The 24,057-nt window shown below is 44.2% G+C and overlaps 1 protein-coding gene across 1 annotated transcript in view; it reads left to right on the forward strand.

Annotated features, from left to right (window-relative positions):
- Window positions 1–24,057, forward strand: part of rab6ba (RAB6B, member RAS oncogene family a) — a gene marked incomplete at both ends in the record, with an annotated part of 276,963 nt that overhangs the window by 241,642 nt on the left and 11,264 nt on the right. The window contains 2 exon segments of the mRNA XM_084307347.1: window positions 8,161–8,254; window positions 23,196–23,262. Of these exon segments, the coding sequence (XP_084163473.1) occupies window positions 8,161–8,254; window positions 23,196–23,262 (161 nt within the window).

Genomic DNA, 24,057 nt, shown 5'->3' on the forward strand with positions numbered 1-24,057 from the left:
CAGAACCTGTGAGTCGCTTTGGATAAAAGTGTCAGCTAAATTACCAATATTGATGTTTCACTGGTGTTCTTGATATTTGCAGTCATAGAAATGTATTAGTTTGTTAAAAGGAAGTCATGCATGTTATTAGTTAGTGAAAAATAGAATTTCCTGACTGCATTCATCAGTTACCAGTGAATCATGGTGTTTGCTGTAGGCATTTGCATTGATAATATCTCATTCATGCCCTACCATTTGGGTTTCAAGTGCCCACGCTGAATAGCTTTGTTCCTGTAGAACAAAATTTACATGTGGGTGTTTGGATGCAGATTGGTTTTAAATGGTCAATCGATTGTCTCTCAGCTCTGCACTGTCTCTCGGTTGACATGCAAATTGTTGGATTTTCTGTCTTTTGTGATACAATTTGGGTGTAGTCATGCACTGTTTTGCATCTCGCCTCAGCGCCAGATCTGTAAATACAAACACATGTTAATTTTCCACTCTTTTATAAGATTCTGGGTGAATCCTCTTTGACTGTCTGTGTGCTCAACAAACATTAGCTAGTCCTTCTCTATTTCATCATCTCACTCATCAATGTTACTGTGGAAAAAGAGGAGGCATGATTTTGGCCTCATTTAAACATTATCTGCATTTATTCATTATCTCTAAAGAAAGGTTGTTATTCTTTCTTTAGCTTTTAGATCAAATCTATCCAATTGATTAGAATCCTATTTAAAACTAGCTTTATGTGACTTATAACGTGTAAATTAAAGCAACATAAACACTCAAGTGATCTGAGATAGTTGTAATTTACTGTAACTGAGATGATAGTTGTGTATGTACAGTTTCTACGTCAAATGACTCCCTTTTCTTGACTCCTTTTGTATCACAAACAGTACTGAATTTGCAAATCTGGTATGTCATAAATGTACAGATGTAGCAGTACTGACTATCTGTATGTCATGTATGTCATAATATGTTCTGATAAATTGAAAATGGGGGACCCTGATGTAAACAAGACAAGGGTCTTTCTCTGGTCTGCATCCCCTTAGCTATTTGTGTGTATTGAGCTGTACTGTATTGTACCCATTCTGCAATCTGTTAATAAAGTTTTCAATCAATCAATCAAAGCATCTATATTTATGATTTTCATACTCACCGGGGAAAGCTGTTGTGTTCACGTTGGATCCTCACAGTTCAGTTCAGTTATTGAATAACCATATTAACTTACCCCCTATTTGTGGCCATGTGTATCTTTAATCGAATAGTGGTTCCTGAGGCTGTCGCACGTTACGTGTCGTCAATGCAATGTTCGGCTAGTTTCTCCGGTGGTCTGGGATAATGCAACCCGCATCTCGCCACCGCAACTCAACATTTTCCAATAGCAGCGCGCACATACATATACAAATAAAACATATACTACAAGTGGATTTCACGCACCTTCGGCCTTGGGCACATTAAACTTTACGTTCGCCTATGGATAGTTTAATATAAATTCATAACTTCACGGCGCGCATGGCGTGACGTCATCGCTCCATGCGACGTTCGTGCGTTCTCATTCGCCTCGGAAATAACGCTTTGCAATTCATACAGTATTTTTCCCACGAGCTCTCAATAGCCTGGAATTCCTAAACCAGCGTTTTGTTACCGAATGAACGCGCCTGTGCATATGTGAAACGTAAACAAACTGAAACGATAAAACTATACTTCCCCAAATCATGCCAAATGGTCGTTCCCGTGGGCCGGTTTTGTTGATTCCGGAAATTACTATCCTAGTTTGTCGCGTGAACTGCACTTCAATGTTATTCTTTGTATAACGGTAACTCGTCTCTCAATGCTCGTCGCGCTATCCGCAGCCGGTTCTTGGCTCAATAAAGCAACGCGACGGGTCCTATAATACTTGTGCACATACAAACGAGACTTAAACAGACAAACAAACATTAATACATATAAGTTAACGTGTGTATATATCTGACTGTATTGGATCGCTTGTTCGTTTAGTCGGCCAGCACTCTGCTGCGACAAGGCATTTATACCCTTGATCTATCTATACATCGTTATTAAAGTCATAACGACCGAACCTGACTTCGAAATTTACCAGCGATATATTAGATGTGAATGTACCGTTTAATCATACTCTCGGCCTCTTAACCCGCGACTAACGTCCTGTTTAATGTACTTTCCGCGACTGATGTCCCGTTTAATGTACATTCATGTACTCCCGGGACATCGCGTAATCATGTACTACTAGGACATCGCGTGATCATCTTCCCGCTATCTGTATTGATCAATTGGTTAATTTAATCCAAAATACATCGTTTTCAGGAATGGAAGAGATTGTGGGCTTAGTTTGAGGTTGAAACAATGAATATTATGACGCTACTCTGGTAATTTAATTATGATTCCATCAGCTTCTCGGTCCTAACTTCCCGCCTCTTTGCAAAGGAATCACAGAACGTTTTTAACAGAGTAGCGTTTTCAAGGATATCACATCATAATAAGCTCACGTATCTTCTTTTGTTGCCTATATTTTTAGTCTGAATTAGACTTGGGTTAGCAATCCGACAACCTTACTGTGTGCCTTAGCTTTTGGTCGGCTCCGACTCGACCAGGAATAGCACTTCAACCTTTGTGCCTAAACTTTTGGGAATAGCACATATAACCCATCCTTTCAGAACCTCCTGATAAGGACCCAGGTGCACGCGCGCCCTGGTAACGATTCTCAATACAGATCAGATATATTAATGCACATTATTCTTACTCAGCCATGATCTCAATATTTGACAACATTCTGTAATGTTCACCTGGCACAGAGAAAAGCGGGAAGGTTTTAATTCCTTTCCATACATTTTTGGTCGACCAGTCTATTATACTCACTTTTCTCTGTATAGCTGAAATGATACAGCACGCCGGGAGGACGCAAAAAGGTCCGTCACAAGTTCGTAGACGCCAATTGTGGGATATTTGTAGATATCCTGATGAAGAATGTTTCTCAGTCAACCGAGGCTTGGATAATAACAAGGGTTTATTAACCAAACAGATAGAATTACATAGAGAGAATGGCTGAGGGCTTCCCCCCAGGTGATCAGCTGAATTTACCCAGGTAAGAAGACCTGGATAGATCTCAAGAGGAGATCTATATAGGTAACAGGGGGGGGGTGTGGTCCCATTTGATAGGTCAGATGGGGGGGAGGGGGTACAGGTTTGGGGGACACAGGGGAGGGGGGTGTCTTATTCCACAGAGAGGGGGGGGGCACAGGTGAGGGATATAGGGGAGGGGACTATATTTACATGAGAACATTAGATATTATACCACACGCGCATCCCATCGTGATTGGCTAGCTGGTCTTGATGGCCTACTAGCTGCAGGTGCGTCTGGAAGCGGAAGCCCAAATATTGGCAGAGCCTAGCCAATGTGTCGTCACATAGCGCCCTTCAATCACCAAGCCCAGTGGTGGCTTGGAGTTGCCACAGTGTATGAGAACAAAACATTCTAATGATGATGTAACAATGGCTACAGTTCATTGTAACCTATGAAGAAAACGTTCCAAACAAGAACAGGCAAGCCTAGTTAAGCCAGACCCGGGCCACTCAAGCATGCGTGTTTTAACAAGGGGGAGTCAGCCAGCCAGTCAGTCGGTCAGTGAGTCAGTCAGTAAGTGACATTGTCTTGTATACATACGGCCACACCCTCCGGGTCCGGACGAAAACGTACACCTAGTGGCCTTTCACGGAATGTTTAAAATGTAAATCTTTCCTCTATGTTGGAAGAGACAATGGTTGCTTGCTATGAAAAATAACAGCTCCTGCTTGTTCATATATGAGAAATATATCAACAAATATTTTATAACTTGGTGTATTATTACTGGATCTTGTAAACAAGTGACAGTGAAACAGTCATATCATGCTATTGTAACGCTGAGAGATGGGACTATCAATAAAACGATCAATGTTTTACCTACTCCACCACTGCACAGAAATTAGGCATTTTCTTTTGAAAGTGGTTACCAATAGATACAGGCAGCCATGTTGGAAGAGAGTAAACAGGAGAAACAATATCACCTCAACAGCCGTTCATCGGTATCCCCCCACCAACTACTCCTGCCACTCGAAACAAAAATAAATATGATTTAACTTATTATGTATTAGAGCCTAAAATTGTTTTATCTTCACATCTATGCAGCATTTCTTCATTAAATGATCTTTAGTGTTTTAAACTCTACTGGCAGAACATTGTTGAAATCATTCAGATTCAGACATTTTCCACTTTCCATTTTAACCTCTTAAACATCACCTGGCCCGACCGCGGGCCATCACGCATGCGCACACACGTCGCGGCACTTTGCCCTCGTCTGCCGGCTTCGGGCTGCGTTTTTTGCCGATCAACCAACACATTATTGGACAGCTAAAATGGCCATCGTTTGATTGCATGCTTCCAATCTCAGGTTACAAGAGTGTCAGTTTCAGACAGGTGACCACGTCCGGTTTCGCCTGGCCCAGAACGGACCAGTCACCTCTGACGGTGAAAATTGTTGACCGTTTTTGTAGCCAATGTAATTCCTACGCTAAAAGGACAGACGAAGACGAGAAGTTGTTTCTTTTGAGAATTCCGTAGAGCGAGAAATATTATTCTTGAAGTGGTTCAAGAATAAATCACAAATTACTTTGGGTATGCAATCGTCAGGCTTTTTAAATGCTAAACTAGCCCCATTCTTGCCCGATGGATAAGAGTTTAACCACTTTCAACACCTTCCTTTATGCTGTTATGCTTCGTCATTGCCCCCCGCAACACCCTCACTCCCGCAACACCCCCACTCCCGCAACACCCCCACCCCTGCAACACTCCCACCCCCGCAACACCCCCACTCACGCAACACCCCCACCCCCGCAACACCCCCACCCCCACAACACCCCCACTCCCGCAACACCCCCACCCCCGCAATACCCCCACTCCCGCAACACCCCCACTCCCGCAACACCCCCACTCCTGCAACACCCCCACTCCCGCAACACCCCCACCCCTGCAACACTCCCACCCCCGCAACACCCCCACTCACGCAACACCCCCACCCCCGCAACACCCCCACTCACGCAACACCCCCACCCCCGCAACACCCCCACCCCCACAACACCCCCACTCCCGCAACACCCCCACCCCCGCAATACCCCCACTCCCGCAACACCCCCACTCCCGCAACACCCCCACTCCCGCAACACCCCCACCCCTGCAACACCCCCACTCCCGCAACACCCCCACTCCCGCAACACCCCCACCCCCGCAACACCCCCACTCCCGCAACACCCCCACCCCCGCAACACCCCCACTCCCGCAACACCCCCACTCCCGCAACACCCCCACCCCCGCAACACCCCCACTCCCGCAACACCCCCACTCCCGCAACACCCCCACCCCACCATGTCACATTGGCAGAGGAGTGTCACTGTGATTATTTCCATTGGGAGTAATAAGCGAGTGGGAGGATCCATGTACTCTTACCTGCATGCAACCTAGGGTTGCACGATACACCGATACTAGAAAGGTATTGCGATACCCAGCCGTTAAAAAACGGTTCAATACTTTTAGAATATCTTGGAAGGAACTGCTCATAGCAGAGTCTAGGTAGAGTTAAGAGTTTTGTTTTCCAAAAGTGAGGAACGGGAGGGGCTGAGCCCAAATCCCTCTCTCTCTCTCTCTCTCTCTCTCTCTCTCTCTCTCTCTCTCTCTCTCTCTCTCTCTCTCTCTCTCTCTCTCTCTCTCTCTCTCTCTCTCTCTCTCTCTCTCTCTCTCTCTCTCTCTCTCTCTCTCTCTCACTCTCTCTCTGGTATTCGGCACATGGTCCAAGGTGAATGACATCACTGACACAGTCTACGAGAGACTGTGGCTCTTTAAATAATTGCCAAACAAAGAAGACATCAAACTCTCTGAAAGTGAGTGAAACGCTGTATATAGCACACTGTCCAGATGCCCGCAGCTCAACACACAGCTGTGTTGTGTGTTTTTCAGCCTCTGTGTGACAAACAGAGTGGAATCTATTTTGTCGTGTCTCAGGGTGGAACCAGAAGCAGTTTAATCATTCTCCCGACATTTGTTTGTTTCTTATTTGGCTTGTTGACAGCGCAGCGGGATGCTTGTACTCGATCCTCGAGTGAAACAGAAGAGATGCACTGTTCTCAGAATTCATCCTGCTCATATCCTTCATCCCTCCTTTGGGGTGTTTTTTAGTTTTTTTTAAACAGATACACATGCATCGGTCGGGGGCAACATGGGGATGACTGCAGGCCAGTGGACCTGGGAGGATGAAATTAGATTTCAAATGACATCATACTTTGGCAGTCATAATCTATTAAAGAAACAATTCCATGTTTGGGAGATTATTATAAAAAAAAATCGTTTTACACGGTGGTAGTCTATGTTTCTTGACATTGTAGTAAACCACATCTATCTTAAACCACACTTTCTAATTCATGATCCTCCAATCGCAACTGTTGCTTCCATTGTGATTGGAGGGTTCGAGAAAAGAGGTTTGAGATTAGAGAGGTCCATTAGAGGCTATTAGCGGTCTGACTGAGTAGCTGATAGGAGGGGATAGGCAGAGTCAGCACAGAACTCTTCTAATCGAGGCCTAGAATGCTCTGCTAGCCTGCGTGGACGTCACCTCCCTAGGAAGCCCCACATTGAGCATCCATTATGCAATTGGCTTGCATGAATAAACCACCGTGTTCTTAAAGTTAGAACTCTGGGGGCACTCATTCTAGAAATAGCCAGAGCACAGGAGCAAGCCTCTCGTCAGGTGCTATTATTATGTAAATACTGCTCCAATGCAGTGCTTTTTGTTCTCGCTGCAGAAGCTTCACCCCCACATGTCTTCTCCTACCTCGCAAAGCCAGCGTTCCACCGTCTCGTTATGCCTTCATGATGCCACTTAAGGGGGGGAAGGGGGAGATTGATGACATTGCCTCGACAATAAGGATGCGTTCCGTTTTCCGACTATAGGGCCGCTAGGCCACTTAGGGAAATGAGAATAAACGTAAGGAAATAGTAAAGTCTGGGTAGCTGACTGTTCGGATTCCTCTTTGTGCTGAGAGGAACAAAGGAAGCCAGACTGGTTACATCATGGTTTTTCCCAGAAGAGCAGCGGCTGTGGGTGATTTAAGCCCAGTTGTATTAACAGACTTGGCCCGGGCTTCATGGGCTGTGAAGTCAGCAGGACTTCACTCACTCTCCCCTCAGCTGGAACACCTAACACACCATCCGCCTTCACAACAAGCCCACCACGGATGGGCGGATTAATTAAAATGTCAAACGCAAATTGGCTGTTATTAATTTCCCAGACCATAATGAAATCAGTTTCACTTGTCTAACTAATTAAGTCTGGTATCCTTTCCGGCCTGGAATAACATTTGTAGCCTGTAATGTAACAACCCACCTGTTTGTCAAATTATGAAATGACTGAATCAACGTCAAATGTGTGTGCGTACGACAATGTCATATAATGTTTATTATGTTACCTCTCATTGGTGTGATGAGGACTTAGTATTATACTCTCACATTAGCATAAAGAGGACGGCAGACATCTAAAAGCATTTTGGAGAATTCGTATCAATTCCGTTGTAAAATCCAAGGGATATTTTCGGCAAATCGTGTTGTCGTGGTGACTGTTATGCAGCATACTAGCTTTCACTGCGACATACACTTCTCAAGTGCATCGTCATTCTTCTGCTGGGTTATTGTAATGGGTTATTAAAGGATCACCCCTGGCTTTGTCTGTGGTTCACGCAAGCTCTTGGCCTTACAGGAACATGCCAACATTATGGGTGCTTACCGTCTTAGAGTCAGACAAGAAGATATGCAGTTTCCTCACTGTGCGTTCAGTAGAAAGCTATCCGGCTGCAAGCTAGCCTAGTTTAGCACAAATTAATGGTAGCAGACACGGACCACTAGCCTAGCCGTTGGCCAAAAACACCTCTCACAGTGGTTTTTAAGCTAGGCTAGTGGTCCATATCCACTCTCATTAATTCTACAGTGAAATGGCCTTTGTTCTTCCCTTGAGCCAAAGTATGCAGGTGTGCTGGTCTGGTGTATTATGTTGAGCTCAGAAGCTTTCGCAACGCCACACAACTCGCCACTCGCAGACTTTCTGGGTTTCTCAAAGTAACGATCCACTCGTTTCTCCATCTCAGGCAGATCACAATCGAGGAGGGAGAACAGAGGGCCAAAGAGCTGAGCGTCATGTTCATCGAGACCAGCGCCAAGACGGGTTACAACGTCAAACAGGTGAGTGGGTACCAGTGCTTTGGCTGGCAGAGGGCTTGTGTGGTTTTAACATCGAGTCCCACGCCGAAGACTTTACCTCGACTCAACATCATGATTAATACACATTTTGGAGATGATTCACGGTCACAGTGTGTAGGCTGTCTCCGTGCGAAGGTGGTGTTGTGAGCTGTTAAACGAGCTATTACCGGGACACACCATTGAGTAGGAAGTTGGCTTGAGAGAGACCGTTCTCAGAGTGGGTTGCCTGAGCTCTCTTCCTTAGTGCACATTCATGAACCATAATATAATAATATAACCACTCAACTAACCACCTCGGCCAGTCCTTCATACCAGCGGCCATCAGGCTCCACAACAGTGGGCAGGGACTGCTGCCAGACATCCAACTACAACTACTAGGAACCTAAAAAGGACAATAACACTACCGTATGCATACTGCACCTTATGTGAATACTGTATTATTTCAGTGAGTTAGTTAGTTAATTATATTGATTTGTTATATTGTCTACACTGCTTGTTTTTACTACCTGTACCTCCCCTCCCCTCCCCCATACTGCTATGATGCCTGAATTTCCCCAAGGGGATCAATAAAGGAATATCTTATATTATCTAAATACAATATAATATAATATTGTCCACCGTAGCTCAGCACTGCCATACACTGTAGCCCTGGACGTCCATAGACTATGATCATGGTATAGTCTTGCCCAGCCCAGATCTTTCTTAAGCCCATTACTTTTATGTCCAAAATGCCATTCTTCTCTATTCCTGGAAATTCATAAAGTTTGGTCACTGACTCCTTTTTGATTCAATAGGATTTAAGATTCAGATAAAATAAAATTTTCTTCCTCAACGATGATGAAGTAAAGACTGACATCTCTGTTACTCTTCGTTTTGCCGTCGTCTTTGGTTAAAGATCCAGGGAAACGACATTCACGGCATCGCAAGTTTCTGCGATTTGGCTGTCCTACCACCGCAGAGACCCGGTACCGCAGCGGTACCTCCGGCTTGGTCAGTAATTTCTACAAACACAATTGGCAGGCTTCGCAGGTGGGGTATAAGTCCTGGTCGCTGCAACAGTGCCTCCTACTGGTCGGTCTGGGCACCTGTTCAGCAGGGAGGGATCTGGGGGAGATAGCGTGAACCTCGTCTGCATGCGTTACAGTCTCCCAGTAAAACTCCTAGCTGTCAGGTGAAAAGAAGTAGCTGGCGACTCCATGTGTATCGGAGGAGTTCTGTGGTAGTCTACACCCTCCCCAGACCGACAGTAGGGTAGTGCAACGACCAGGAAGGGAATTGGCAATTAGCAACAACAAAATTGGGGGATGGGAGCAAAGTAAAAAAAGTAAGATGCAATCAAGTCCGTCCCAGCATATGTCTTGCCCGAAAAGTGTTTCATTACGAAACGGAATAACAGAGGTGAAACATATTCTTAATGTGATTTTGTGGTAACTTTTAATGAGACTATTTAATGGACTAGTGTCCAAATACAGGTTTTTACTAGTCAATCTTATTTTCCCACATTAACAGGACTGAGACGTAAAAACTATTTAAATCCATTTTGAGGTGGATTGTTTGGGGAAGTGTGGCCTGGACTAACGAAGGTATTCTTCCTCTAAACAGATCTTTGGCTGCCTGTTAATAATAGCTTCTGAGATGAAGGCAGGCAGAACTGAGTAACAGCCGTGCCAGCAGAGCTATATTGTGTCTGTGTCTATGAATGGGGCTGCTGGCAGGCCCTGTCCTCCTCCCGCCCAGGGCTGATGCAAACACAGGACCCATTCTTCACCTTAGGCTACTAAAGGTGAAGGGCTGAAACAACACTAGGAAGATGGAATGGAAGGATGGGGACACGGTCGTGTGCAACTGATAAAACACAGAAAGCCACAGTCATGGCTTTAAAGGCGCCAGTGTTCACACTGCTTGTGCCGCGTCATTCCCCCCCCCCCCCCCCACACACACACACACACACACACATTGAGACCTTGTGTGGAACCAGGGGACTGATTTGGTGGTTTTAGACATTTTAGGATTAATGAGTAGTAAACAGATATCCACTGTTTATAGATTCGATTGTATTGTCATTATACAGCACAAGTACAGTACTACAGAACTAAATTAAAGGCAAATGTAACAGTAAAGTGCAATAACAGGGGAGCTCCAGTAGCTCACCACGTACCGCGAGTGCTATTTCAGCGCCGTGGACAACTGTGCTCGTCACGGATCTGGGGCTGAGCGAGTTCGAATCCCGGACTGCAGCCGTGCCTTTCCCAGAGTGTATTCCCCCCCATCTGAACCCTTTCAGCCTGCTTCTGTCGGTCGAACTTGACCAAGTATAAATGCGATAAACGTATAAAAGAGCCAGGGAAATGGCCAAAGTAAAAAAAAAAAAAAAAAAAAAAAGTGCAATAACAACAATATACAATGTACAGGTGATTAAACTGGAGTATATATAAATTAGTACTACTGAGTAATAATGCTAATCATATGTATGTACCGTGTTATACTATGTATACTATTATGTACAGTGATACAGGTATAAAAACACTATGGTAGTAAGTCATACTGGCCAGCGGTATAACTACTAAGAGTAGGTAAGGGATATATACAGATATACAGTGCCGTCTGGGAGAAATGCAAGGCCCTGTGACCCTAAAGGTAAAAAAAATATATATATATATATAATATATAATTTTTATTTTTTTTATATATTTTTTTAATTTGCATACAGTCAACGTATTCTTAAATTATAGCACTGCCCGAGGCTGGGCATACAGTCAACATATTCTTAAATAATAGCGCTGCCCGAGGCTGGGCATATGATACAGTCAACGTATTCTTAAATAATAGCGCTGCCCGAGGCTGGGCATACAGTCAACATATTCTTAAATATTAGCGCTGCCCGAGGCTGGGCATATGATACAGTCAACGTATTCTTAAATAATAGCGCTGCCCGAGGCTTAGTGGCAATGCACCTGTACAGTCGTACACCTGGCAGTAACAGGGAAAATGCATAAAACACCCCTGGAATCTGATAAACAGGTACATTTTTCAAGCACGACATGCAGATTTGCAGTTTTGCCTTATTTGAATCGAACTCTATAAGCTTAGTACACACGTCACAAACTGCACAAGCACAGTGTGAGCAGACCCTTGCATGATGCAACACACCGAGTGAGAGAGAGCGCGAGAGAGAGAGAGAGCGAGAGAGAGAGAGCAAGAGAGAGAGAGAGAGTGAGAGAGAGAGAGAGAGAGAGAGAGCAAGAGAGAGAGCGCGAGAGAGAGACAGAGAGAGAGAGAGAGCGAGAGAGAGAAAGAGAGAGAGACAGAGTGAGAGAGAGAGAGAGAGAGAGAGAGAGAGAGAGAGAGAGAGAGAGAGAGAGAGAGAGAGAGAGAGAGAGAGAGAGAGAGATCCACGGCGGGAACAGAATAGATTGCATTAAAAACTCACCAAACGTCCGTGGAGATGATAAAGTTCACCAGTCCATATTGTCCCCCCCATTGGGATGAACTTGGGAGTCTGTTCCTAGTTTATCTGCCACACGTTAGCACTCGATAACGTAGCTAACGCTAGTTAGCTGTCCCTGCCTTTAGCTCCCCGCGAGGCCCTGTGCGACCGCAATGCTCGCACACCCCTTGAGGCGGCCCTGCAGATATAGATATAGTATATACAGGTATGTAAAAAGGATTATATGCAGGTATATTCAGACTGAGGTGGATAAATATATATATGGTAAATATAAATATATAAATATGGTGTATACAGCATTATTGTACATGCTATCAAACAGAGTTAAATGGGTAGACTATAGTTTGAGGTAGTTATGATTACAGTGTAGGGCAGTTGTAGACAGTGAAGGCAGTAGGCAGGTATAAATTAAGTATAGCCAACAGAGTTCAGAGTTCGTACAGTATGGGTAACAGAGCAGTAGGGGGCGACAGTGGCTTGGGAGGTAGAGCAGTCGTCTGGTAATCCAGAGGTTCTCGGTTTGATTCCCACTCCTCCCGGGCAGCATGTCGAAGTGTCCTTGAGCAATACACTTAATCCCTAATTGCTCCTGATGAGCAGGTTGGCACCTTGCAGGGTTGCCTCTGCCGTCGGTGTGTGGATGTGTGCAGTGAATGGGTAAAATGTGAGGGGTATAGGCAATGGGGTTCAGAGTATAGGGTATGTGGGTGGGGCTGTCATCGTGGTACAGGAAGATGAAGGATGAAGGTTGATTGAAGGAAATATTTCTCAGAAAATGTTTTCCACCATCACTTTTATCCTAGACAGGAAATTGGTTGTGTTAAAAGATATGTCTGTAACCTTCATAGCTACTATATTGTCTCAACCTCTTTACTTGAAGCTGTCAGAGCGGGAATGAAAGGTGTATCTTTCCGCTTCATCTTGATGTCTTACTTATACACACATGATGTCAAATTTAAGTCAACAGGATCCGGATCCTGTCTGCACAGTTTGATGTCATTATGAGGAACAAGCCTGAGGAATAGAGACGAGGTTCTTACTGTATGACTCTTCCATCATGTCCAGTAGGAGAACCACCCATAGTGGAGGATGACTCACCATCAGAGTGGCCTTAGTCTTTAATATTTATTAAAAGAAACACTTGATGAGTCAGGAGCACCCGCACACTGTCTTCACTTGCTCAATAAAGTCTTTAAAATGTTTTTACACAAAGGCATATGCTAACATACTGTATATATCGTATATATACTTATCTACAAGTGTTTGGATATATCAGCATATATCCCTGTTAATTTACCTGTATACATTATATTTATATCTGTAAATATAATATTGACATAATATTGACACACTTGATTAGTGGCAATAGGCTCCACCTTGTAGCTCACAGGGAATTCTTCTAATAAGCCAATAGTTCACAAGACGTTATTCAACATCAATAGAAACAGGTTTGCATAATACATTAAAGTTACATTCCTCAGATTCATAACCAAAACATTTAAACCGCAATCTTGTGAATATACATTTTGCAAGAAAGAAAACAATATAATAATAAAATATGAATATGATATTAACTTTAATATTATATATCCTACCTACTTTTCCTTTTTTGCTAAATTGAAATTTAAGCCTGATGTCGATGGATAATGATGAGCCCCAGGCCTATTGCTATGATTGACTTTGATTGCTATTAAGCTGATGAATGTGACTTTGTTGTTTTCAAGATGCTCTTTGGTTGCTAATCCTTCTAGCCTACTCCTTATACTGTCTACTACTTCATATGTCAGAGTAGAGCGTTTTAACTTTAATGTAATATATCCTATTTAATATTTGTTTCTTTTTTTACTAAATTGATATTCACAAGATTGCGGTTAAATGTTTTGGTTATGAAGCTGAGGAATGTAACTTATGTATGGGAATGTATTACACAGACCTGTTTCTAATTGATGTTGAATAACTTCTTGTGACCTATTGGCCTATAAGAAGTTGTAGCTTCAAGGTGTAGCTTATTGCCACTAATGGAGTGTGTATGTTGATTTGTTACTGTTGGCAGTGCCTTTTGGATTCAGCAATGTTTGCTTCATTTGTCAGCACATGCCCGAGGAAGGCCTGAATGAGACCAAAACGTGTATAATTAATTAAAGACTTTATTAACCCATTCTCTGCCACACTTATATCCATCGCTGTTTGATCTCTGCCAGTACTGTAAGTCTATGGAGACGTTCACCTTCTTTGCAGGGCTATAACTTTTTAAATTGTATTGCTAAATTGACATTACTATGGCCCATTCAACATCGATTACCTATCGTTCAGGATGTAGGAACGTTTTACTTTTTCATTCACACATTTATACGAAAATACCGTCTAGAGTATAAATATGTTTTTATCGTTTTCTGCAGTATTTCCCAGAACGTGAGATATAGGCACAAATGCATATATTAGATCATCAAATGCAGTTTGATACCGATCAACGCTATATTAAAAATGTCAACTGTACATGGTCCTAAGGGTTATGACTGATCATGCGCGGGTGAACGGAGGGGGGGGGGGGGTCGTTTATAATTCCGTGATAGTCGTTAGATGCTTCATGTAGTATGGATGATATATTGATCAGAGCAGTTTGTATCGAAAATGATAAACAAAAACGCTGAAACTCACGTCAGTCTCCTCGTACCGTTGGGCGATGAGAGTGGAGCAAACAGATCCCAGTTATGTGGTGGGGATCTAGGCGATCCATTTCCGGTTTTTATATTACTAATACACGCCCAAATCATGTAGATTATTGAGTTATGGCAAAGATCCATATCCACGGTGTGTGTATTGAGTCCCGCGACGATAAACGAGTGGCCGGACGGAATTAGGGGACGGACCGAGCTGCAACGGGCATTTCCGGTTTGGCAACTCGCCGATCAGCCACCAGGTGGCAGTATTGAAGCGTTGCAGAGTTGTGCTGAGTCCCGCAGCATCTGACAAGGCTCCGTGAGTGAAATATGAATACCATGGCGAAAATATGAAATTATGATCAGAATCACGTCGTACGCCGTTATTGGCAGAATTCGCATGAACTTGAAACCCGTTGTACAACGTTTTTGGCAGGGAAAGGGTTAAGGCGAGACAGTACCGAAATCCCCTTTTAGCTTTTTTTCAACGATATTGAGATTTTGTTATATTTTGCTTCGTTAACATGTCTTACTTCAAACTAGTGGCAATAAAATATCGAAAACAGACAATTAGCCAAGCTCTCGGCATTGCTACCAGCTTGGCTGGTCGTTCATACTAACACAATTGGCAGTGTTAGGGGTGGGAAGCTGGTGGGTGGGGATCGGACGTTGTGGACAGCGACTCCTGCGCAGCAGAATCAGGAAGCAACGGGGGCGGCGTGTCCCTCCCACGCAGACCCTCGCCGCTGAGAGATCGCGCTGTGCAGGTGAAAAGATGCGACGGCTGCCTCCTCGTGTACCGGAGGGGACACGTGATGCAAGGCTTCGTCCACATTGCAGCCGGCCAGTGGGAGGCATGGCCTAACAGCGTTCGAGACAGGGGAGGGTAGAATTGGACAATACGAAATTGGGATGGGAGAAAAATAGAAAAATGGGAGAAAAAGTTGATAAAAAAACAAGAAAATTATTATTATTTTACTTAGATCACAATTACAATACAGAACTTTGAGGGCGTTTTCTCAAAAACTAGTTTTATGCATTTTACTTACACACAAAGACATGGAACTCCATTTCCCTAGTACCTACACACACCAAACGTTCCACATTCCTTCCCATCCATATCCTGCTTCTAATTACAGAAGGGTTTGTTGATATATCATTCATAGCCGGATTTATGGTACATTTTATACCAAAACTAGGCGTATTTTATGAGAAAGTGCCTAATTTGCATATATAACCATACAATTCAGAAAACTTGCAATATATTTTTTCTTAGTTTATATGTACATAACAAACTGGGAAGGTTTTATAGTGATATCTATTCAACTATTATTCTTGCCTATTAGGGGGTACTGTCTCGCCTTAAACAAGTGAAGACAATGTGCAGGTGCTCCTGACTCCTCAAAGTACATATTACTCCACCAACACACCTGTCACCCATACAGACCAGGCTGCAGAAACAAATTAGTGGGGGGGCATAACATTTTCTCGGGGGGCACAATGGTTTTTCAACACAGGTTCCCTTTTATACGTTTCAGCTGGGACAACGGCGCTGTGGCTTGCTTGGCGCTGCCCACGGTGCTGAACTAAACAGCAGAGAGGCAATTGAAAAATCTAATTTCTCTCTATCTTAAGAACATTCACTTATACAAAAACAGACTGAACGGATATATATAACAGACCTGCTGGGGCAGCGGACTGAGAGCAGGGGACACAAACAGGCTGGATAAGATGGTCAGGACTGGTGGTCAGACTATACAATGCAGCACTGTGCCTCACTGCATCACTGAGCACAGAGTGACAGTTACCATCTTCCTGGACCCTTACTTTTTTATTTTATTTTAATTTGTTCTGATTTCTCTGATTTTCTCCCCGTCCCAATTAGTCGTTGTGCCAATTAGTATGAACGACCAGCCAAGCTGGTGGCAACGCAGAGAGCTGGGCTCGAACCCAGCGTCTCCTGCATTGGTGACGAGCGCAATCTCCGCTATGCCACCTGACCGCCCTGGACTCTTACTTTTTAAACAGCACTGTGCAATATTACACCTACTGTATAGACTTCAGTATATTTTTACTGTATTTATTTACTGTATCTTTTATTCTATTTCATTTTATTCTATTCTTAGGCCATTTGTTTTGTTATTCTTATTCGTGACTTGTTCTGTCTAAATGTTTAATGTTGAGTGATTTGCAGTGTCAAATTTCCCTCAGGATAATACATTTATATTCTATTCTATATCTTTGAAAAGTCTCCATTTATTCAACACTTCTGAGTTCACTGACAAACTGAACTGAACTGACAAAAATAAGGTGCATAAAAAAGCAAACAAAATTCCTCCACAGGCTACTCACCATCATTAGTAGAGCGGCAAGCAGCGTTTGGGGACAGAGTGAAATCTTCTTAAAACACTGCCCCTCCACTCATTCCTGAACTTTTTTGTTAAGTCCTTCTCAAATGCCAACTGAATTAAATTGGCCTTGCGTCGATGAAGCATACTAAGGCGATATTCTGTAAAGACGTTCTTGAGGGTAGAAAACCAATTCTCACAGAGTGCCGTGCTAGCTTCAGTAGTGTTGTTGTTGACATCAGTGCCCACTAGGGCTGTCCCCGACTAAGGATTTGGATAGTCGACTTTGATTGACAAAAAAAATTAATAAAAAATTACCAGGGTGGGCACAGCTGACTCAGTGGGCGGGCCCGGCCCCCTAATGCCCGCCCATGGCGCCGGGTCTGCACCCATATTGTTATCTTGTTATATCCACTAGAATAAATTATATCCACCAAAATAAGGTTCCATTTCCCTCCTCCAATCATTTAACAGCTTTATTCCCATTGGTTCTTTCTTCCAACTTTCCTCTAATCTTGGAGGTATCATTTTCATTGTTTTTTTTTTTTATCCACTTTTTCTCCCATTTTCTATTTTTCTCCCATCCCAATTTTCATATCGTCCAATTCAACCCTCCCCTGTCTTTGAATGTTGTTTCTTGCCTCCCACAAGCCGGCTGCAATGTGGACTAAGTCATACATAGCACGAGTCCCCTCCGATACTCGAGGTAACAGCCGTCGCATCTTTTCACCTGCACGGCTCGATCTTTCAGCGTCGAGGGTCTGGGCTTTGGAGGAGCCCCGCCCCCGTCGCTTCTTGATTCTACTGCGCAGGCGCACCAACCGACCTGTAGGAGTCGCTGTCCACAACGCCCGATCCCCACCCTTCAGTTTCCCTCCCCGTAATACGGCCAATGTGTATTACTGTGGACGACCAGCTAAACTGAAAGCAATGTGGAGAGCGGGGCTCGAACAGGAGGCATCCTGTTCGAGCCATTCGTTGCGAGCGCCTTGCCCACTGCGCCGTGGTCATTTTCATTGTTGTAACCTTTGCCAGTGTCAGGTGATCTGTCACCCTCTCTGGGGCTGTGGGAGCTGGCCCCTTCTCATGGCCCTCCTGGGTAATACTGCACTAACAAGAACCAGGAGGCAGGCAATTTACTGCCTATAATAGGTCATTCCTCTTCTGCCAGTAAAGGTGATGATACACGGGCATGTTCTTAAGATAATGGGATGTTGGTGATTCTACCTTTTAACAGGGCTGGGGATTAGCAACGTAAACAAATTAAATGTGGATAAGACAGTGGTGGGCTGTAAGGAAGAAAATCATAATGACAAAATATGTTGCCAACATTACCCGTCTATATATATCCAGAAAATGTTTCCTGTGTGTCACAGCATTTATGGCTGATATGATGAAATTCCCCTGAGTGTATTGAGACGTGTGCAGTAGTGGTGAGAATGTCCACCAGTCCTATGATCCTATCTGTGTGCTAGCAACAGTGTGACTGGCAATTGGCCAACACGACTTCCATCACCGATGGTTTTGCTCCCAAAGCCAGCGTGTGATTGGTTGCTGACAAATGTTGCTAAAAAGACAAGCGACAGCAGACCTTCCTCGGTGTGTCCTGAGAATAGCAGACCTTCCTTGGTGTGTCCTGAGAATAGTAGAATGTTGAATGTGTTGCCCACAGACTTACTTGGACGGCACTGAGGACACCAAATACACAAATACCAAAAACACTGAAGGCACTGAAAGAGGATTTCACCCATCTAATGAACACACTAGACTAGACAAATATCAAGATGTATCTACCAGTGGACCAATTGCATGCTTTCGCAGAGGACAAGGAGCCTTCAGTCGACTCCTTCAGACATTAAGCACCCCCCATAGCCCAAATGGAATGATACATTTTTTTTAAATAAAAATATTTATAATTTTTATTTTATTTTACATTTTTGCATTCAGGGGGGTAGTCGACTACCAGTCGACTATCTGCCAACTTTGGCCAATCAAAGTCGACTATCCAAATCCTTAGTCGGGGACAGCCCTAGCCTCTTGGCTACATCAGTATTAGACTGATGACACACTGAGACATTTCTCTGTAGAAGCAGGGCCTGTGAGCGATATCGGAACCATAACATAGATAAGGGCCAGCCACAGAGCTCAGGGTCGGCATTCTTCAGATGGCACAGTCTGCCCATGACTTGGGAGTGATGGGGGCAGGGCAGAGTGGTAGTAATGATATATGTGACTAGGCATGGTGTTCAGGGTCATTGTCTTCAATTTTATTTTTTATTTTTTATACATATTATGAAAGTACAGATTCATACCTTCAAAATAAGCCATCACTTGAACATTTTGGTGGGATACTTTTCAAGCTACTTCCTATGAATCATGGTGATATCACAAAACGTATTCAGAGAAAAATGGCCTTCAAGAGACTGCTGTAGCCATATGTGATGATAATCCCAAAGCGCACCCGCCGCCACTTGGCGCTGGTCCGCCAGGAACCGTAGATAGGCGGCCCGGTCCCACCCGCTGTGCGTTGCCAACCCTGGACCCGCCAACCGCGCGAGCAGGGTGTCTCGTGGAGCCGGGAGATCGGACCCTGACACTACTAACGAGGCAATCGCACCCAATCGTGACCGGAGAGCGAGCTAGACACAGCTAGATGGCGAAGTTTTTTTAGGGCGTGCTCATCTAATGTAGCCGATCCCTCGGCCACCAAGGCTGTCGGCCTTGCGATCACCTGTTTTCGTTGTGTCCAGGGTACCTCAGGCGGGGGAAACATGGCCGCTGGTTGAGGGCCTCGCCACAGTCGTTGACGAGGCCGCGCTCTCACCTCTGGCTGTGTGGTGCGAGGCGGTGTGGGGCCCAGGTCAAATACCGCCCGCGTTTCCGCGGAAAGACCAAAGAGTCCCTCTGCGGAAAGGGGAGCCCTAAGGAGGAGAAACCTTTTCTCCTCCTCAAGGGAAGACTGCTCCAACCAGAGATGCCTGTGAATAGTTTCAAGTTCAAGTTTCTTTATTAGTTGTCATACAGAAGTACAGAATACTTTTATACAAAATGCTTCTTTCTGTTTCGCTCCAGAGACTGTGCTAGGCAAAAATAGATAATAAAATAAGTATAGCAAGTATAAAATAGAAGTCAAGTACGTAGACAAAAATGTTCAGTATATACATATATACAATGCTCTATGTAGAGTAGAAGTAACTGAGTTACCATACAATATACTATACAGTGCAAAGCAGAAGTGGGATGAGGTACAATTTAGGTACAATATAATTTACAGTAAGGTGTAATGAGGTATGGGTTGTAGTGCAAATTCTTTACTGATAAATATAAAGTGTGCTTAGGTGTACTAAAGTGGTTAAAGTGGGTGCTGCAGTGAGTTGTATGTTTAAAGTGAGTGTGTCCGTGTGGATGTGTGTGCTGTGCGTGCATTTGATGGTTGTTACATAGTGTTATTGTTCGTTGAGCATCCTGATGGCCTGGGGATAGAAGCTTCTTCTGAGTCTTTCTGTGCTTGCCATGAGACTCCTGTATCGCTTGCCTGACCGCAGCAGTTCAAAGAGGCAGTTGTTTGGGTGGCTCGAGTCTTTGATAATTCTCTTAGCCTTGCCCATGCACCGCTTGTTGTAAATGCCCTGGAGAGTGGGAAGCCCCCCTCCAATTGTGTGTTCGGCTGAGCGGGCCACTCTCAGTAGTCTGCTACGGTCTAAGAGTTGATAGCATCCTGATCCTCCCTGCAGTTATAGCCTGCGACTGAGTTAAAAGTTCTATAACCCCAAAAACATGTGCGATGTTTTCGGCGTCGGCTGGCCCTACAGCCCCACTACCCGACACCATTGTGGACAGAAAAACAGTCAACTGAGCAATGACACTGGTCGCTGCTAAATTCCATCCTGTGGCGGTATAAACTTCATCAGCCCATACCGCCACCTGCCGGGCCGACTCGCAATCAGGCGTTGGCTTCCGGGTGGGACACCATTCAACCATGCCAGGGCAAAGGATCGATGCTACCTGGCTCTCAAGCCAGGGCACACCTGCCTTGCGCCCTGTTGTCAGCCCATTCACCCATAAAAGGGGAAAATAAGCCTCAGCAAAACCCCCACATCAGATACCGATTGACCTTCAGCAATGAACCGGTTAAGAGGAGGGAAGAGAGGTGACAGCCCACGGCGGGGAACAAAAGAACAGTGACCCAGCATCGTAGCATTAGCATTAGCCGCGCGCTCCAGGATAGCTGGGAAAACATCCAACTCAGAGTCATGACGACAACGTTTACCCAGATATCCTGCCCCTTGCGCCAATACACAACTCGGTTGTCTCACGGAACAACGAGCAGTATCACAAACGCTAGCATTGATGCCTGGCAGCGCAGGCCCTACCTGTGCACGACCTAGCCCGACAGCTAGCCGCCGCGCGACATCCCTCGATCCGCTGTTACAAAACGAGGAAACCCCAGGCCAGAAGTGTAACTTAATGTTTTCTCGGAATGCATTTTTTCCGTTCTCTCTGCAATGATGAAAGCAGAGCAGTGTGTGTTTCAACACCTCTGAAGTACAGTACCTGTAATGAATGAATACCAAGCCATTCACGCTAGACCACACCCCAAGCATTAAAACCAGCCCAGCGCTGTAGTTTTTTTGGTGAGCATTGGGACACATACTATCGGACAAATAACAATAATTAACTCATTTACAAGTTGTATTAAGTTTAGCAAATGAGGGAACATAGAAAGAACATTTCAAGACAGTCAAAAAAGCAATATTTCGATTTTTATTTATTTCTGAAGTGAGCAACATATTCACGATTTTTGTGATGATTGTAACCTGTAAGTAAGTGATAGAGTTGTGCCCTTCTTTATGACTTGTCGTACAGAACTTGTAAGTCGCTTTGGATAAAAGCGTCAGCTAAATGTAAATGTAAATGAAGAGAGAGTTGGAACTTTAGCTTTCTGATAACTCTAAGACTTTAAATTTCAGTACCTTTTTGTCCGGATGCATTAACGACTTTGGGTCTTTGAAAAGCGCTATACAAAATAAATGAATTATTATTATTAAACAGTGCTACAGCCAGTACGTGTGAGGACAGAATTCCACCGAACGATTGCCTCAACAACAACAACAAATAAACACAACGCAGAGACTTCACGGAAGGTGATAATGATCAACGAGGAGGCTGTAAACACTGATTTCTATCAACATGCTTTCCTCGGACAGACGTAAGGCAGGGCTTGAGATAGGTCAAAGGTCAATACATATAGGTCAACGTTGGCCTTTTCCTGGGAACAGGTCCAGAATTAATGTGGTGTAGCTGGAAAGCCATAATGCACACAGTTCCACTACTAAAGTAGGTCGACCTCAAGGACTTAAAGGACTGAAGAACAAAGTATATCCCAAAACAGTAAATGGTTTTGCACAAATTAATTTAGTTTGTGGGTTAGCGAGTTTGAATTTGTGGCAATAGGGAAATTGTGTTTCTTTTTTTTAACAAAAGGTATGTTGATGTGAAATCACCCAATTTTTTTTTTATTGTTGCCGTTGTGAAAATGATAACTAGAGCTTTGCTATCTCCCTGCATGTCAACAAAATCAAGCCCTTTCAGATCATCAATCTGCTTCCTTGCAGATATTGCTTAATGTACTCCGGCTGCCCTGATTGGCCCATCAGCCACATCTAGCTGAGTGATGTAAAGGACAAGATGGTCCTTAACAATCAAGCATTCATAGTGTCTAGTGAACAGAATGCCACGCCATCTCAGCCTAAACCCTAGAACAAATCAAATGTTGCATCTGAAGCCAAAGAATTAACATTAACATTCCACAATAGTTTCAAGTTCAAGTTTATTAGTTGTCACAATAAAATACATATACTTTACGGTGAAATGTACAGTAAAAAAAAAGTAAGTAAGTAAAAGAGGAATATACAATATACAATACAATACAATATACAATCTTATAAAGGCAATTTATGATTTGAATTAAAAAGTATTTAAGTTAGTCATTTGTTTTAGATACACAATGTGCAGGGCTATTTAGAAATTCAAATAAAACCAAAGCACTCCAGCCAAAAAAAGTTAATTTTACAATGGACTTATATTTTATGGATTTCTAGCGACTAGTTGCTTGAATCTCTGATAGCTAAGTGTTGTGATGGAAAGGCTCTGTCAGACCAGCTGTCATGCAGTGACAAAAAATTGCTTTAAGGGTAGGACCCACAGTGCATGCTGGGAGTCTTCTCTGGGCTGATTGGGCCCACAGGTGAGAATGATGGCTGATGTGCCCCCAGTTTGAGGAGTAATCTGTCCCTGGCCCTGTTCAGAAATCACTGCATCCTGATTCTTTATCTCTCTCTCTCTCTCTCTCTCTCTCTCTCTCTCTCTCTCTCTCTCTCTCTCTCTCTCTCTCTCTCTCTCTCTCTCTCTCTCTCTCTCTCTCTCTCTCTCTCTCTCTCTCTCTCTCTCTCTCTCTCCCCCTCCAGCTGTTTCGACGCGTGGCAGCAGCGCTCCCGGGGATGGAAAGCATGCAAGAGACGAGCAAAGAAGGAAGTATCCTTTCCACCGCAGAGGCAATTTGACCTTCAACCTCTCAAGATAGCATTTGTGATGTGGGTCATTGTTTGCTCCAAGAAAAAGAAAAAAAATTCAGAGGAAATCATTATGCTCACGCCAGTCTTAGAAAGAAATCATGTTTTAGTCTTTCCACAGAAATGTTTTAATAAAAAAGAATATGTAGGTTGATGAGGAGTGAGTAGAAGCGATCTCCTTAGTCCTCTTAATCTATCTTGGGACAGTGGATTTAACGTTACAAGATTCCCAGTATGTTCATAGAGCATAACCCACAGTCAAGATGTCATTTTAAAAACAATATGTAAGTTAAGGCTTGACCCCCCCCCCCCCCCCCCCACGCCTGCTTTCAGTTCCCCAGTCGCAGTGGATTTCTCTGCTTTGTCTTCTGTGTCCCTGCGTAGACTTACAGTATGCCACTTGTCCAATTAAATGAGTTTTTCAGCGCGCCACTCCAGCTAACCGCGCCGGAGCGCCAGTGCCTGACAAGCCTGGGGTGAGAGAGTGCATTCGGCAGGACCTGCATGCCTGTCTGCCGCTGACAGGCAGCCTTGGCGGGGTTGATTTAACGCAGTGACAGGAGTCATCCGCCTTTAGTCATCAGTCAAGCCTTAGTGGCGTGGCACTCCCCCTCCCCACCCCCCACCCCCCACCCACTGGCACCTCACGTCTACTGATGCCAAGAGAGTTGGATGTCTTAGCCTCGGCGCCGTACCGGCGACTGAAGCAATATCAGGGTTTGCTTTTCCCCCTGCGATTCGTCCTCACAAATCAACT

Source organism: Notolepis coatsorum, assembly GCF_963971535.1.
Source record: "Notolepis coatsorum genome assembly, chromosome: 2".
Classification (NCBI taxonomy): domain Eukaryota; kingdom Metazoa; phylum Chordata; class Actinopteri; order Aulopiformes; family Paralepididae; genus Notolepis; species Notolepis coatsorum.